This window comes from Mixophyes fleayi, chromosome 3 (genome assembly GCF_038048845.1).
Source record: "Mixophyes fleayi isolate aMixFle1 chromosome 3, aMixFle1.hap1, whole genome shotgun sequence".
In the NCBI taxonomy this organism is placed as follows: Eukaryota; Metazoa; Chordata; class Amphibia; order Anura; family Limnodynastidae; genus Mixophyes; species Mixophyes fleayi.
This window is the reverse complement of record NC_134404.1, coordinates 1,031,588-1,048,798: the sequence shown is the minus strand read 5'-3', so window position 1 is coordinate 1,048,798 and position 17,211 is coordinate 1,031,588. Positions and strand designations below refer to the sequence as shown.

The 17,211-nt window shown below is 48.1% G+C and overlaps 1 protein-coding gene across 2 annotated transcripts in view; it reads right to left on the bottom strand.

The window, feature by feature from the left end:
* The window catches only part of EMILIN1 (elastin microfibril interfacer 1), a 55,754-nt gene that overhangs the window by 32,689 nt on the left and 5,854 nt on the right, over positions 1 to 17,211 (bottom strand). For both annotated transcript variants that reach the window (XM_075201002.1, XM_075201001.1), the window contains exons 2-3: positions 15,501 to 15,626; positions 4,581 to 4,795 (exon numbers count right to left, since the gene is read on the bottom strand). In XM_075201002.1, coding sequence (XP_075057103.1) covers positions 4,581 to 4,795; positions 15,501 to 15,626 — 341 coding nt within the window. The remainder of the gene's footprint in view (positions 1 to 4,580; positions 4,796 to 15,500; positions 15,627 to 17,211) is intronic.

Sequence of the window (17,211 nt, the reverse complement as noted above, 5' to 3'; positions counted from 1 at the left end):
AATAACGGTGTAGATGCCAGAAAGGTAATACTGGCGCAGATGCCGGAAGGGTAATACCGGCACAGATGCCGTGAGAGTAATACTGGCGCAGATGCCGGAAGAGTAATAGCGGTGCAGATACTGTAAGAGTGATACTGGCGCATTTGCCAGAAGAGTAATAGCGGTGCAGATGCCGTAAGAGTAATCCGGCGCAGGAAGAGTAATAGCGGTGCAGATGCCGTAAGAGTAATATCGATGCAGGAAGAGTTATAGCAGTACAGATGCCGTAAGAGTAATACAGGGGCAGATGCCAGAAAGATAATACCAGCGTAGATGCCGAAGAATAATACTGGTGCAGATGCCGGAAGAGTAATACCAGCATAGATGCCAAAGAGTAATACCGGCGTAGATTCCGGAAGAGTAATACTGGCGCAGATTCCGGAAGAGTAATACTGGCGCAGATGCCAGAAGGGTAATAACGGCGTAGATGCCAGAAAGGTAATACCGGCGCAGGTACCGGAAGGGTAATACCGGCACAGATGCCGTAAGAGTAATAACGGCGCAGATGGCGGAAGAGTAATACCGGCGTAGATGCCGTAAAAGTAATACTGGCGCAGGAAGAGTAATAGCGGTGCAGATGCCGTAAGAGTAATACCGGCGCAGATGCCGTAAGAGTAATACTGGCGTAGATGCCGGAAGAGTACTAGTGGTGCAATTGCTGTAAGAGTAATACCGGTGCAGATGCCGTAAGAGTAATACCAGGGCATGAAGAGTAATAGCGGTGCAGATGCCGTAAGAGTAATAGCGGCGCAGATGCCGTAAGAGTAATACTGGCGTAGATGCCGGAAGAGTAATAGCGGTGCAATTTCCGTAAGAGTCATACCGGTGCAGATGCCGTAAGAGTAATACCAGGGCATGAAGAGTAATACCGGTGCAGATGCTGGAAGAATAATACCAGCGTAGATGCCAGAAGAGTAATAACTGTGCAGATGCCGTAAGAGTAACACCGGCGCAGATGTCAGAAGATTAATACCGGCGTAGATTCCGGAAGAGTAATAATGGCGTAGATGTGGGAAGAGTAATACCGGCGTAGATTCCAGAAGAGTAATACCGGCGCAGATGCCAGAAGGGTAATAACGGCGTAGATGCCAGAAAGGTAATACCGGCGCAGTTGCCAGAAGGGTAAAACCGGCACAGATGCCGTAAGAGTAATACTGGCGCAGATGCCAGAAAGGTAATACCGGCGCAGATGCCGTAAGAGTAATACCGGCGCAGATGCCAGAAAGGTAATAGCAGTGCAGATGCCGTAAGAGTAATACCGGCGCAGATGCCAGAAAGGTAATACCGGCGCAGGAAGAGTAATAGCGGTGCAGATGCCGTAAGAGTAATACCGGCGTAGGAAGAGTAATAGCAGTGCAGATGCCGTAAGAGTAATACCGGCGCAGATGCCGTAAGAGTAATATTGGCGTAGATGCCATAAGAGTAATAGCAGTGCAGATGCCGTAAGAGTAATACCGGCGCAGATGCCATAAGAGAAATAGCGGCGTAGATGCCGGAAGAGAAATACCGGCGTAGATGCCGGAAGAGTAATACTGGTGCAGATGCCGGAAGAATAATACCAGCGTAGATGCCGAAGAGTAATACTGGCGTAGATTCCGGAAGAGTAATACCAGCGTAGATGCCAGAAGAGTAATACTGGCGTAGATTCCGGAAGAGTAATACCAGCGTAGATGCCGAAGAGTAATACTGGCGTAGATTCCGGAAGAGTAATACCAGCGTAGATGCCAGAAGAGTAACACCGGCGCAGATGTCAGAAAGGTAATACCGGCGCAGATGCCGTAAGAGTAATAGCGGCGCAGGAAGAGTAATAGCGGTGCAGATGCCATAAGAGTAACACCGGCGCAGATGTCAGAAAGGTAATAGCGGTGCAGATGCCATAAGAGTAACACCGGCGCAGATGTCAGAAAGGTAATACCGGCGCAGATGCCGTAAGAGTAATACCGGCGCAGGAAGAGTAATAGCGGTGCAGATGCCATAAGAGTAATACCGGCGCAGGAAGAGTAATAGCAGTGCAGATGCCGTAAGAGTAATACCGGCGCAGATGCCGTAAGAGTAATACCGGCGCAGATATCGTAAGAGGAATACCGGCGTAAATGCCGAAGAGTAATACTGGTGCAGATTCCGGAAGAATAATACCAGCATAGATGCCGAAAAGTAATACCAGCATAGATGCCAAAGAGTAATACCGGCGTAGATTCCGGAAGAGTAATACTGGCGCAGATGCCAGAAGAGTAATACTGGCGTAGATGTCGGAAGAGTAATACCGGCGTAGATTCCGGAAGAGTAATAGCGGTGCAGATGCCGTAAGAGTAACACCAGTGCAGATGTCAGAAGAGTAATAGCGGCGTAGATTCCGGAAGAGTAATACTGGCACAGATGCCGGAAGAGTAATACTGGCGTAGATGTCGGAAGAGTAATAGCGGTGCAGATGCCGTAAGAGTAACACCAGTGCAGATGTCAGAAGAGTAATAGCGGCGTAGATTCCGGAAGAGTAATACTGGCACAGATGCCGGAAGAGTAATACTGGCGTAGATGTCGGAAGAGTAATATTGGCGTAGATGTCGGAAGAGTAATACTGGCGCAGATGCCGGAAGAGTAATACTGGCGCAGATGCCGGAAGAGTAATACTGGCGTAGATGTCGGAAGAGTAATATTGGCGTAGATTCTGGAAGAGTAATACTGGCGCAGATGCCGGAAGAGTAATACCGGCGGAGATGCCGGAAGAGTAATACCGGCGTAGATGCCAGAAGAGTAATACTGGCGTAGATGTCGGAAGAGTAATACCGGCGTAGATTCTGGAAGAGTAATACTGGCGCAGATGTCGGAAGAGTAATACCGGCGTAGATTCTGGAAGAGTAATACTGGCGCAGATGCCAGGAGAGAAATACCAGCGTAGATAACAGAAGAGTAATAGCGGTGCAGATGCCTAAGAGCAATACCAGCGTAAATGCCGGAAGAGTAATAGCAGTGCAGATGCCGGAAGAATAATACCAGCATAGATGCCAAAGAGTAATACCGGCGTAGATTCCGGAAGAGTAATACCGGCGTGGATGCCAGAAGAGTAATACTGGCGTAGATGTTGGAAGAGTAACACCAGCGCAGATGTCAGAAGAGTAATACCGGCGTAGATTCCGGAAGAGTAATAGCGGCGTGGATGTCAGAAGAATAATACTGGCGTAGATGTCGGAAGAGTAGCACCGGCGCAGATACCGGAAGAGTAATACTGGCGTAGATGTCAGAAAAGTAATAACGGCATAGATGCCGGGAGAGTAATACCAGCGCAGATGCCGGAAGAGTAACACTGGTGCAGATGCCGGAAGAGTAACACTGGCGCAGATGCCGAAGAGTAATACTGGCGTAGATGTCGGAAGAGTAATACCGGCAAAGATTCTAGAAGAGTAATACTGGCGCAGATGCCGGAAGAGTAATACCGGCGCAGATGCCGGAAGAGTAATACTGGCACAGATGCCGGAAGAGCAATAGCAGTGTAGATGCTGAAGAGTAATACTGGCGCAGATGCCGGAAGAGTAATACTGGTGCAGATGCCGAAAGAGTAATACCAGCTTAGATGCCGGAAGAGTAATACTGGCGTAGATGCTGAAGAGTAATACTGGCGCAGATGCATTCAAAGGGAGTGAAGAATATATTTTGAAATGTAATAAATGAGTCTGTTTAATGTATTGGCATTGTGCCAGCATGTAACACCAGAAAGGGTGAAGTCCCACTGCTGGGCACTGGGAGTGTAAATGTATTTTTTTTTAGCCTGAATACACAGCAGGGGGTCGTTACCTTTCTATCCTGCGTATTCTGTCCTGTTAAAAAGATAGGGGACTATTTTAATAATGTAACATCAAGTCATTTGGAAAATCACAGATTGATGTAAAGTTTGTTACGTTCAAACTGCGTTAAATCCATGTTTAGATACTATATTACATCTTGATGTTAAACATCAGATGTAATATCTCAGACTTTGTGGTGTCAGCTAGGATCAGGGGGCTGGGTTACCCCCTGCAACATGTGTGCAGAAACAGTATATAAAGAGCTGTATGTTGTATTTTAACTGTAGTATACCATCTGTACATCTGGATGATCACTAGTACCTACAACTAGTGTGTAAAGGTAATTATAAGGGATTGAGCAATAAACATCACTGTTTCAAGATTCTGGTGAAGGATCCTGGTGGCGGCAGCTGAGTCCTCCTACAACTATTGCCCAGTTGGCATTCGCAGTTGGCGAGTGTCTGGTGGCAGATGACACCTATAGAAGTGGTCAGTAACAGTCAGTTACTGACGGTGAGAAGGAAACACAGATATACTGTGTAACATCCCTTCTCCCTACCCCTAGACACCGTATGGCAAGGTAAGTCCATCCGGTCACACTGGGGCCTATGAGGTCTAGTCTACAGCTGTAAGACTCCACCATATGTTGTACGTAAGGGTTGATGATGAGAGAGGTCTGCATAACTGATGGTCAGGAGTAAATAGTGTGTATTGTTATTGTTATTTACATTTATTTATAGTGTAACAAAGGATTACACTTACCCTCCCCTCCTGATCCACTCAAGTGATTCCCACCACTGAATCCAGAGAGGTTGGGCCTTACAGGCCTCGGTCGGGGCCTAGTGGTTGTGATCTGAGGACCACCTACCGGCCCCTCCATACAGTCATCTCCTGAATATCCCTGACAACATTTCCATTCCATGTCTGTCACGGTTTTGTAGGCGACTTTATATCGTGGTCTGACGAAGCTGCGGTACCTGAGAGAGGACGAGAGTTGATGAGTATGAAGACAATAACCGTTGTCAGTTGGTGCACATCACCGAGCAGAGCACAACATGGGCTTTACGTCACCAATGCGCTTTCTCACTATCGCTGGCTGAATAATCAAATATTTTCATTTTGGCAATTTAAAGAAGGAAAACAGAACTGTAAGGCAACTATCGCCAATATTAATATAAATAATGTAACTAAATATGCTCTTAGAGACAGTAAATCAGTTATGATCGTATCATTAATTAAGGAATTTGCTCAATCAATGTTAATATTATTAAAACAAAAAACATTCAGTATATTGTTTCAAAGTCTCAAATAAAAACAATTGTTTGTGCTTCAGTTTTTAGCAAATTAGTAATAGAGAAGTGGAAGTTGCTGAATCAATTTATAGGGTGACAGCAGCTTCTTGGGGATCAATCTAATTGAAGGACTGTCCATCTTTCCTGCCTGCCCCAGGCATACAGATTATTATATGTAAGTAATGCTCTGTACTTTCATCCCATTTGTTTTATAACTGGTTGCTTTTTTCATTTGTATGTCAAATGTTTATTCATTATTTTTGTTATCTGTATGCCTTGTACCTTTTATATATTTAATCTAAAATGTAATAAGTTGCGTCCTTGATACTCTAAAGAATCCATAGCCTTGTTAGAAGAGATCGCTCGACCGGGTTAACCCTTGGAATGCCAGTGTGTGATTTGTTGATACATTTGATTAACAAGCTGTGTGTGCTTGTATGTACATTTGTGTAACAGTCTGGAGGTGTGAAGAGTTAACCCTGTGTGTGCTGGTGTGGGTCTTGCTAGTTTGTGGATAGCTAGAAGCCTGCGTGCCAGTGTGGGACAGTATATTGGGGTCCTATTGCCCGTACCCAATAGGTGGTGGCTGTACCTGAAGTGTCTGGGGGATGTGAGAGCGCTGTGTTTGGGGGCGATTCCGTAGGTCTAGAACCTGTGTGATAGGTGAGAGAGAATGCGGGCTGAAATCATGTGTGACCTCATACAGCAAACACCCCAAAGTCACGGCAGCTGGGAACGTGTTCGTGACAAATTGGTGGCTCAGTGGTTAGCACTTCTGCCTCACAGCGCTGGGGTCATGAGTTCAATTCCCGACCATGGCCTTATCTGTGTGGAGTTTGTATGTTCTCCCAGTGTTTGCATGGGTTTCCTCCGGGTGCTCCGGTTTCCTCCCACACTCCAAAAACATACTGGTAGGTTAATTGACTGCTAACAAAATTGACCCTAGTCTGTGTGTCCTTCTGTTTGTCTGTGTGTGTGTCTGTGTGTGTGTGTCTGTGTGTGTGTGTCTGTGTGTGTGTGTCTGTGTGTGTGTGTCTGTGTGTGTGTGTGTCTGTGTGTGTGTTAGGGAATTTAGACTGTAAGCCCCAATGGGACTGATGTGAGTGAGTTCTCTGTACAGCGCTGCGGAATAAGTGGCGCTATATAAATAAATGGTGATGATGATGAAGAAAATGCAGAAATCTCACTTACACACATTTGCAAATGTCTGATACGCCACCCGCCTCGTCACAGCGCTTCTGCTAATTGTTGCATTCATCATATGATTCAGCCCTAATAACTCTATAGCCCTAGAGAATATCATCAGAAAACATTGGAACATCCTACTTAAGGATGACAAACTAACAGAGATCTTACCAGAGAGACCTGGAGCAAATTATTTCCAGCAACGATTTGCCCAAACTGCAGTTTTTCAGCTATTTTTTTCCAGAGATTTGCAAATATTTGATGTATGAAAGGGAGACTTGATAGAAAACCACAGAAAAAACTCTTTTTGCATTTTCAAAAGCGCCCATTACAAATCGCCATCCCAACTTTTAGCTATAATTAGAATATAAACTGTGAAATTTATGAAGCAGCGGTCTATGCAAATCGATGTTAAATCACCTCAAAAAGTTCCAGAAAAATAGGTGGTTCTGAGAGTCGAAATAGCTCAAATCACCTGTGTTTTGACCCATATGACCATTCATAACATAACAGGAGGCACAATACAATTAATACAGTTACAATACAGTTAATTATGAAGGTAATTATTCCTTAATTAGACGGCCAAACTTATTATTAATTATCTTATGGGGGTAAAATTATTTTATTAATACATTAGTGGCCCAAATTTCATGTATGATTAAATTTAGGGGACGATACAGTTTTATAATCATATTATTGGGACGTACCATTTGATTACCAATGGGGACAATAAAAAATTTTTGTGATGTGGTAACACTTATTATTTCATGATGGGAACACCAATTAAAGTGAAAATTAAATAATAGTTTTGTGCTATCAAAAAAAATTATTATTTCTCCGTTAGTAATCAAATAATATTGACCCTTTAATATATTATATATTATATATATTTTATTTAGTTTGTAGTTTAAAAACACCTTTGTGTGTGTTTTATTTTTCTGAGTAAATATGTAATAATGAGACATATTTGTTATAAAGGGGTTATTGTTATTATTGTAGTTCAGGGTGATGGGGTGATGAAGTGAAAGGGTTAATATGATGTAATAGTCATGTAACACGCGTGTATAGGAGTAATAAGGTGAATGAGGGTAAATAATGTGCATTCAGATGGGAATTAGGAGTAAAGACAGATGTAGTGCAAAAAGGTGCAACTGCTCCCAAATCAATAGTTCACATTGTTACTCACTGCCGTCTCCATCTCCGGACGTGTCACTTACTGCCGTCTCCATCTCCGGACGTGTTACTCACTGCCGTCTCCATCTCCGGACATGTTACTTACTGCCGTATCCATCTCCGGACATGTTACTTACTGCCGTATCCATCTCCGGAAGCGTTACTCACTGCCGTATCCATCTTCGGAAGCGTTACTCACTGCCGTATCCATCTTCGGACGTGTTACTCACTGCCGTATCCATCTCCGGAAGCGTTACTCACTGCCGTCTCCATCTCCGGACGTGTTACTTACTGCCGTATCCATCTCCGGACATGTTACTTACTGCCGTATCCATCTCCGGAAGCGTTACTCACTGCCGTCTCCATCTCCGGACGTGTTACTCACTGCCGTATCCATCTCCGGACGTGTTACTTACTGCCGTATCCATCTCCGGAAGCGTTACTCACTGCCGTATCCATCTCCGGACGTGTTACTCACTGCCGTATCCATCTCCGGACGTGTTACTCACTGCCGTATCCATCTCCGGACGTGTTACTCACTGCCGTATCCATCTCCGGACGTGTTACTTACTGCCGTATCCATCTCCGGAAGCGTTACTCACTGCCGTATCCATCTCCGGACGTGTTACTTACTGCCGTATCCATCTCCGGACGTGTTACTCACTGCCGTATCCATCTCCGGACGTGTTACTTACTGCCGTATCCATCTCCGGACGTGTTACTCACTGCCGTATCCATCTCCGGACGTGTTACTTACTGCCGTATCCATCTCCGGACGTGTTACTTACTGCCGTATCCATCTCCGGACGTGTTACTTACTGCCGTATCCATCTCCGGACGTGTTACTTACTGCCGTTTCCATCTCCGGACGTGTTACTCACTGCCGTATCCATCTCCGGACGTGTTACTTACTGCCGTATCCATCTCCGGACGTGTTACTTACTGCCGTCTCCATCTCCGGACATGTTACTCACTGCCGTCTCCATCTCCGGACGTGTTACTCACTGCCGTATCCATCTCCGGACGTGTTACTTACTGCCGTATCCATCTCCGGACGTGTTACTTACTGCCGTTTCCATCTCCGGACGTGTTACTTACTGCCGTATCCATCTCCGGACGTGTTACTCACTGCCGTCTCCATCTCCGGACGTGTTACTCACTGCCGTATCCATCTCCGGACGTGTTACTTACTGCCGTATCCATCTCCGGACGTGTTACTCACTGCCGTATCCATCTCCGGACGTGTTACTTACTGCCGTATCCATCTCCGGACGTGTTACTCACTGCCGTATCCATCTCCGGACGTGTTACTTACTGCCGTATCCATCTCCGGGCGTGTTACTCACTGCCGTATCCATCTCCGGACGTGTTACTTACTGCCGTATCCATCTCCGGAACCGTTACTCACTGCCGTCTCCATCTCCGGACGTGTTACTCACTGCCGTCTCCATCTCCGGACGCGTTACTCACTGCCGTCTCCATCTCCGGACGTGTTACTCACTGTCATATTCATCTCCGGACGTGTTACTCACTGCCGTATCCATCTCCGGACGTGTTACTCACTGCCGTATCCATCTCCGGACGTGTTACTTACTGCCGTATCCATCTCCGGAACCGTTACTCACTGCCGTCTCCATCTCCGGACGTGTTACTCACTGCCGTCTCCATCTCCGGACGCGTTACTCACTGCCGTCTCCATCTCCGGACGTGTTACTCACTGTCATATTCATCTCCGGACGTGTTACTCACTGCCGTCTCCATCTCCGGACGCGTTACTCACTGCCGTCTCCATCTCCGGACGTGTTACTCACTGTCATATTCATCTCCGGACGTGTTACTCACTGCCGTCTCCATCTCCGGATGTGTTACTCACTGCCGTCTCCATCTCCAGAAGCGTTACTCACTGCCGTCTCCATCTCCTGAAGCGTTACTCACTGCCGTCTCCATCTCCGGAAGCGTTACTCACTGCCGTCTCCATCTCCGGAAGCGTTACTCACTGCCGTCTCCATCTCCGGAAGCGTTACTCACTGCCGTCTCCATCTCTGGACGTGTTACTCACTGCCGTCTCCATCTCCGGACGTGTTACTCACTGCCGTCTCCATCTCCGGAAGCGTTACTGCCGTATCCATCTCCGGAAGCGTTACTCACTGCCGTCTCCATCTCCGGAAGCGTTACTCACTGCCGTCTCCATCTCCGGAAGCGTTACTCACTGCCGTCTCCATCTCCGGACGCGTTACTCACTGCTGTATTCATCTCCGGAAGCGTTACTCACTGCCGTCTCCATCTCCGGACGTGTTACTCACTGCCGTCTCCATCTCCGGAAGCGTTACTGCCGTCTCCATCTCCGGAAGCGTTACTCACTGCCGTCTCCATCTCCGGACGCGTTACTCACTGCTGTATTCATCTCCGGAAGCGTTACTCACTGCCGTCTCCATCTCCGGAAGCGTTACTCACTGCCGTCTCCATCTCCGGAAGCGTTACTCACTGCCGTCTCCATCTCCGGACGTGTTACTCACTGCCGTCTCCATCTCCGGACGTGTTACTCACTGCCGTCTCCATCTCCGGAAGCGTTACTCACTGCCGTCTCCATCTCCGGAAGCGTTACTCACTGCCGTCTCCATCTCTGGACGTGTTACTCACTGCCGTTTCCATCTCCGGACGTGTTACTCACTGCCGTCTCCATCTCCGGACGTGTTACTCACTGTCATATTCATCTCCGGACGTGTTACTCACTGCCGTCTCCATCTCTGGACGTGTTACTCACTGCCGTTTCCATCTCCGGACGTGTTACTCACTGCCGTCTCCATCTCCGGACGTGTTACTCACTGCCGTCTCCATCTCCGGACGTGTTACTCACTGCCGTCTCCATCTCCGGAAGCGTTACTCACTGCCGTCTCCATCTCCGGACGTGTTACTCACTGCCGTTTCCATCTCCGGAAGCGTTACTCACTGCCGTCTCCATCTCCGGACGTGTTACTCACTGCCGTCTCCATCTCCGGACGTGTTACTCACTGCCGTCTCCATCTCCGGAAGCGTTACTCACTGCCGTCTCCATCTCCGGAAGCGTTACTCACTGCCGTCTCCATCTCCGGAAGCGTTACTCACTGCCGTCTCCATCTCCGGACGTGTTACTCACTGCCGTCTCCATCTCCGGACGTGTTACTCACTGCCGTCTCCATCTCCGGAAGCGTTACTCACTGCCGTCTCCATCTCCGGAAGCGTTACTCACTGCCGTCTCCATCTCTGGACGTGTTACTCACTGCCGTCTCCATCTCCGGACGTGTTACTCACTGCCGTCTCCATCTCCGGACGTGTTACTCACTGTCATATTCATCTCCGGACGTGTTACTCACTGCCGTCTCCATCTCTGGACGTGTTACTCACTGCCGTTTCCATCTCCGGACGTGTTACTCACTGCCGTCTCCATCTCCGGACGTGTTACTCACTGCCGTCTCCATCTCCGGACGTGTTACTCACTGCCGTCTCCATCTCCGGAAGCGTTACTCACTGCCGTCTCCATCTCCGGACGTGTTACTCACTGCCGTTTCCATCTCCGGAAGCGTTACTCACTGCCGTCTCCATCTCCGGACGTGTTACTCACTGCCGTCTCCATCTCCGGAAGCGTTACTCACTGCCGTCTCCATCTCCGGAAGCGTTACTCACTGCCGTCTCCATCTCTGGACGTGTTACTCACTGCCGTTTCCATCTCCGGATGTGTTACTCACTGCCGTCTCCATCTCCGGACGTGTTACTCACTGCCGTCTCCATCTCCGGACGTGTTACTCACTGCCGTCTCCATCTCCGGACGTGTTACTCACTGCCGTCTCCATCTCCGGAAGCGTTACTCACTGCCGTCTCCATCTCCGGAAGCGTTACTCACTGCCGTCTCCATCTCCGGAAGCGTTACTCACTGCCGTATCCATCTCCGGACGTGTTACTCACTGCCGTATCCATCTCCGGACGTGTTACTCACTGCCGTCTCCATCTCCGGACGCGTTACTCACTGCCGTCTCCATCTCCGGACGCGTTACTCACTGTCATATTCATCTCTAGACGTGTTACTCACTGCCGTCTCCATCTCCGGACGCGTTACTCACTGCCGTCTCCATCTCCGGACGAGTTACTGCCGTATTCATCTCCGGACGTGTTACTCACTGTCGTCTCCATCTCCGGAAGCGTTACTCACTGCCGTCTCCATCTCCGGAAGCGTTACTCACTGCCGTCTCCATCTCCGGAAGCGTTACTCACTGCCGTTTCCATCTCCGGACGTGTTACTCACTGCCGTCTCCATCTCCGGACGTGTTACTTACTGCCGTCTCCATCTCCGGAAGCGTTACTCACTGCCGTTTCCATCTCCGGAAGCGTTACTCACTGCCGTCTCCATCTCCGGACGTGTTACTCACTGCCGTCTCCATCTCCGGAAGCGTTACTCACTGCCGTCTCCATCTCCGGACGTGTTACTCACTGCCGTCTCCATCTCCGGACGTGTTACTCACTGCCGTCTCCATCTCCGGAAGCGTTACTCACTGCCGTCTCCATCTCCGGACGTGTTACTCACTGCCGTCTCCATCTCCGGACGTGTTACTCACTGCCGTTTCCATCTCCGGACGTGTTACTCACTGCCGTCCCCATCTCCGGACGTGTTACTCACTGCCGTCTCCATCTCCGGACCTGTTACTCAGGTGCGATTGTATTTGAATTGTGCTGTAAGTTTTCTTCACATTGCGTTGGAAGATGAATCAGAGCCGTGCGCTCTAATTCTATTGTGTGTGACTAATGAGACTCACTACGGAACGGGCGGAGCTCCTAAAGGACATTTATTGATTACTATATCTATCTATATTACACTATTATGTCCTCCAGTTATAAACAGACGTGGAAACGAGTTTTTGATACTGTAATAAAATATATGTTTATTGTTTTTATATTTGCATTGATTGAGCCAATTCCGTAATTAATTATACTGTCATATATGATTTACAATTCTTATCCCTTGTCAGAGTTTTTTTTAATATAGTCATTAGTTCTATTACAGCGCTGTTTTCTTTCTTTACATTGACTTTTTATTCAGGGATTAAAGCAAAGTATATACCGGCAGTAATACTAATTTACAGCCACAAAGATTCCTCTCGGTAACATGATGATACCCAGCATCCTCTCTAGAATGGAGAATCTCTAGAATTATCAGAGAAGTGAAACAGATGAGCTTCCATCTGTCTCATTATAGCTGCTGCAAAGGCTTGTCCCTGGATTTTATTGTTCTGAATATTGAAACTAAACAGACTATTGTTAGAGATCGCGGCGGCTGCGGGCACCGCCGCGACTCCCCTGTGGCTTCTGGTGACGTCCCGGCGGTTGCTACGGCAACCGGGACGTCACTTCCGGTTTCCACGTCCCGGTTGTCTGGGCAACAACCGGGACGCTACAGGCTCCCTGGCGTGGCTCCCGGCCAGCTGGCCAATAGGCGGGCGTACACGCGCAGGGTCTCTTAGGTGGTAGCCAATCATGGCTATCTGGAGGTTCAGGAGGCAGGGTCTTTTGGTGGTATGTTTTGCAGCTGAACTACATCGCTATTGGTCACCTGGTAATCAGCTGTTAGGTCACGCCTCTGGACACTTCTAGGGCTCTTCCCTGATTGGCTACCTGGACTATTTAAGGCAATGAGGACTGAGCCTCATTGCCGGTTATAGCGTCCTGTCCTCCGTTCTGCTGCCTGCTTGTTCTCACTCTGCTTGGTTATTATTACCTTTTGATTGACCTCCCGTGTATGACCTTTGCTTGTTCCTGGACCACTGAACCTACGCTTCTGACCCCGACCATTTGCCTGAAAACCGGATTCTGCTCCTCCGCTAGTGCACCTGACCTTTCGCTTGTCCCTGGATTTCGAACCTGTGCTTGTGACCTCTGACCTTGGTTTTCCTGGCCGCTACTGTCTGCCAATCACTCCACTCCTGGGTTCTCCTTAAGTCAGTATACGTTACCCGACCCCCTGTCGGCCCGCGGCCAAGTCTGTCCCCACCACTAGGGGCTCCAGCGAACACCGGGCCTTCAGGGCAGACCCTGAGTTTCATTGTACTGGCTTGGGAGTTCCTAACAACTATTCCACATATTGGACCCGATTCATGTTCAGACATAAGTCAGTTTACGTAGAGTATCACGCGTCAGATAACTCATGCTCAGAAAAACCACCCGCACGGATGCAGACTTGTCTGAATGCACATGACATGACTCCTTACAACATGAGAGGCAGAACAGACGAGGGAAGGGTCTGATTAACGTATATATAGAGCGTGCTGATGCGATTCAAGTCCTTGGTTTCTGGTAAGTACTTTTGCTTTCAGCCATTTGAGTTGCAGCCACTACAGGGCAGGTGTAAATGCTGACTGATAGTGATGATTGACACTGCATTGTCTATGATTGAAAAGTTACACGTACACAAATGTGATATTTGTGTTATATTTCTGTATCATAAATGTACTGATATCTGATACAATAGCCAAATGTTGGAGGAAGTTTGATTTGTAAAATCTGAGACAGTATGTCACAATTTGGTTTTGTAACGTTTCTTTTCATGTGAAGTGGCCAACACTGGTCTAGCTTGAAAACACAGCAGGGGGGCCGTTACCTTTCTTTCCCGTGAGGACTTTTGTCCTGTGTATTAGAACCTGTCTGAACAATGTAAACAGCAAAGTGATTTGGAAACTCAGTGATTGATGGCAATTTTGTTAAAGTTTAAATTCACGTTAACTCCAAGTTTGGAGGAAATATCACATCCTGATATTAAATAGCAGATGTAAAATGTCAGACGTTTTGGGGCCAGCAAAGGCTTCAGGGGGCTGGTTTACCCCCTGCCAGGATTTGTGTCAGAATCTGTATAAAAATATATATATCTGTTTGACCATGTAATGTAGTATTATACCATCTGTACTTTCTGGATATCACTAGTACCTTAAACTAGTGTAACTGTCCTTATTAGGATTCTGGAGCTAATAAACATCACTGCTTCAAGATCCTGCTTTGACACCTACTTACCTGCTGTAATTCTTGTGACCTACAGATTAGACACAACTCTAATCCGTTCCCGGCTGTTTCTGAGGTTTGGACCCAGCATCCAGTACCACCGCTCTGCCCGCTACCCAGCAGCTCTGGTCAGTGTGATAGGCCAGGGGAAACCATCCACAACAGCCCTGACCTACAGGAAGAGGTCAGGGGTACCAGTAACGGGGTACACTAGCAGCGAGAGTTACCCAAAAGGAACGTGGCTCTGGATGGCGGAGTGGTGGCAGCAGGCCCCTTCTTCTGTGGTTAGAGGGAGCATTTAGGATAAAGTAAAGGGGATGGTGGCAAGGCATGCCCAGCCAGCGTGGCATAGGAGGTCTATCCTGTCACATTGTGTATTGTATGCATGGAAAGCATCTTTATTTAGGTATTTAACGATAACAAAATAAAATAAACGACATACTTCTATTAATGATTATACTGTTAAGACTAGATTATATTCTACTTGTTTGTATACGTTCTGATGTCACCTTCTATTGTACGTACGACTGTGTCTGTTCTGCCTACGTACAGTAAGTACTTTGTAGGAGGAGGTTGGATGTGAGTATTGTCGGATCCGCTCACAATTTCCATGCACTTGCGATTGGACATGATTTCAGGCGCATTTTGTATATATTGGCTTCAATTCTCTAGATTATCTATAATTACTATATACGCTGTATAATATACTCTGATGACATCAGTACACAGATTGCTGCTGTGGTGCACGGTATTATCAGGGAGCATCAGATAGTCACAGCCATGTCCGAGTCTTCCAACGGCTGATTTATGGCAGAAGTCTCGTTATTCCAGTAAATTGTGGTACCCAGCATAATTATTTTAATTAGGCAACATAGTTTTTTTTATTGTTTTTGAGTAGCGTTACCCTTAAGCTAAAATACAAAGTGTGACAGCCCCATAAATGCTGCTTCCTGCAGTATGAACAAGTCATTAGCAGTGATAATAATAATTGGGACCAGGAGCTGGTACTCACATGACAGTGCGCGGACATTGGATCTGGCCCCAGACACAGGGTTGATATTCTGGTTTCACATAGGTCTCTACTCCATCTTCTACCATACAGCTCACTGTGCGACTCACCACATACGCGCACCAGTTCCTGCGGAGGAGACATCATTACTAGTGTGGAATAAGGTTCTACTGGTGATAGGAGGATCCATTGTACAGGGCTTTCTCAATACAGCATTTCATGGGGTCAAACGTTAAACTCTTTCATTTCCAGATCTTCAGAACTCAGTGTCATAAGTGTATCATGATGACATCTACAAATGGCGACGGTGAATATGTCAACACTTATACTGTCCTCACCAAGATGGGGGCCGTGTAAATGCTGACATATTCATTCTGTCGGCATGTTTAAAATAGTGACATTGTGACTGTTGACAGTTGTAATGTTGACATGCAAAGAGTAATGCCAGAGGCAGTCATTAGACCCGCTGGCTGTAGTGCCGTCGGGTGCGGCGGTTGTCATGCTGGTGGGTTAGCTGGCGGGTCTGGTTCGGACACACACTCTGCAGCCCTCTGACACACGCTCTCAGCAGCACTCTGTCTCTGACACACGCTCTCAGCAGCACTCTGTCTCTGACACACGCTCTCAGCAGCACTCTGTCTCTGACACACACTCTGAGCAGCACTCTGTCTCTGACACACGCTCTCAACAGCACTCTGTCTCTGACACACGCTCTCAGCAGCACTCTGTCTCTGACACACGCTCTCAGCAGCACTCTGTCTCTGACACACGCTCTCAGCAGCACTCTGTCTCTGACACACGCTCTCAGCAGCACTCTGTCTCTGACACACGCTCTCAGCAGCACTCTGTCTCTGACACACGCTCTCAGCAGCACTCTGTCTCTGACACACGCTCTCAGCAGCACTCTGTCTCTGACACACGCTCTCAGCAGCACTCTGTCTCTGACACACGCTCTCAGCAGCACTCTGTCTCTGACACACGCTCTCAGCAGCACTCTGTCTCTGACACACACTCTGAGCAGCACTCTGTCTCTGACACACGCTCTCAACAGCACTCTGTCTCTGACACACGCTCTCAGCAGCACTCTGTCTCTGACACACGCTCTCAGCAGCACTCTGTCTCTGACACACGCTCTCAGCAGCACTCTGTCTCTGACACACGCTCTCAGCAGCACTCTGTCTCTGACACACGCTCTCAGCAGCACTCTGTCTCTGACACACGCTCTCAGCAGCACTCTGTCTCTGACACACACTCTGAGCAGCACTCTGTCTCTGACACACGCTCTCAACAGCACTCTGTCTCTGACTCACGCTCTCAGCAGCACTCTGTCTCTGACACACACTCTGAGCAGCACTCTGTCTCTGACACACGCTCTCAGCTGCACTCTGTCTCTGACACATGCTCTCAGCAGCACTCTGTCTCTGACACACGCTCTCAGCAGCACTCTGTCTCTGACACACGCTCTCAGCAGCACTCTGTCTCTGACACACACTCTGAGCAGCACTCTGTCTCTGACACACGCTCTCAGCAGCACTCTGTCTCTGACACACGCTCTCAGCAGCACTCTGTCTCTGACACACACTCTGAGCAGCACTCTGTCTCTGACACACGCTCTCAACAGCACTCTGTCTCTGACTCACGCTCTCAGCAGCACTCTGTCTCTGACACACGCTCTCAGCAGCACTCTGTCTCTGACACACACTCTGAGCAGCAC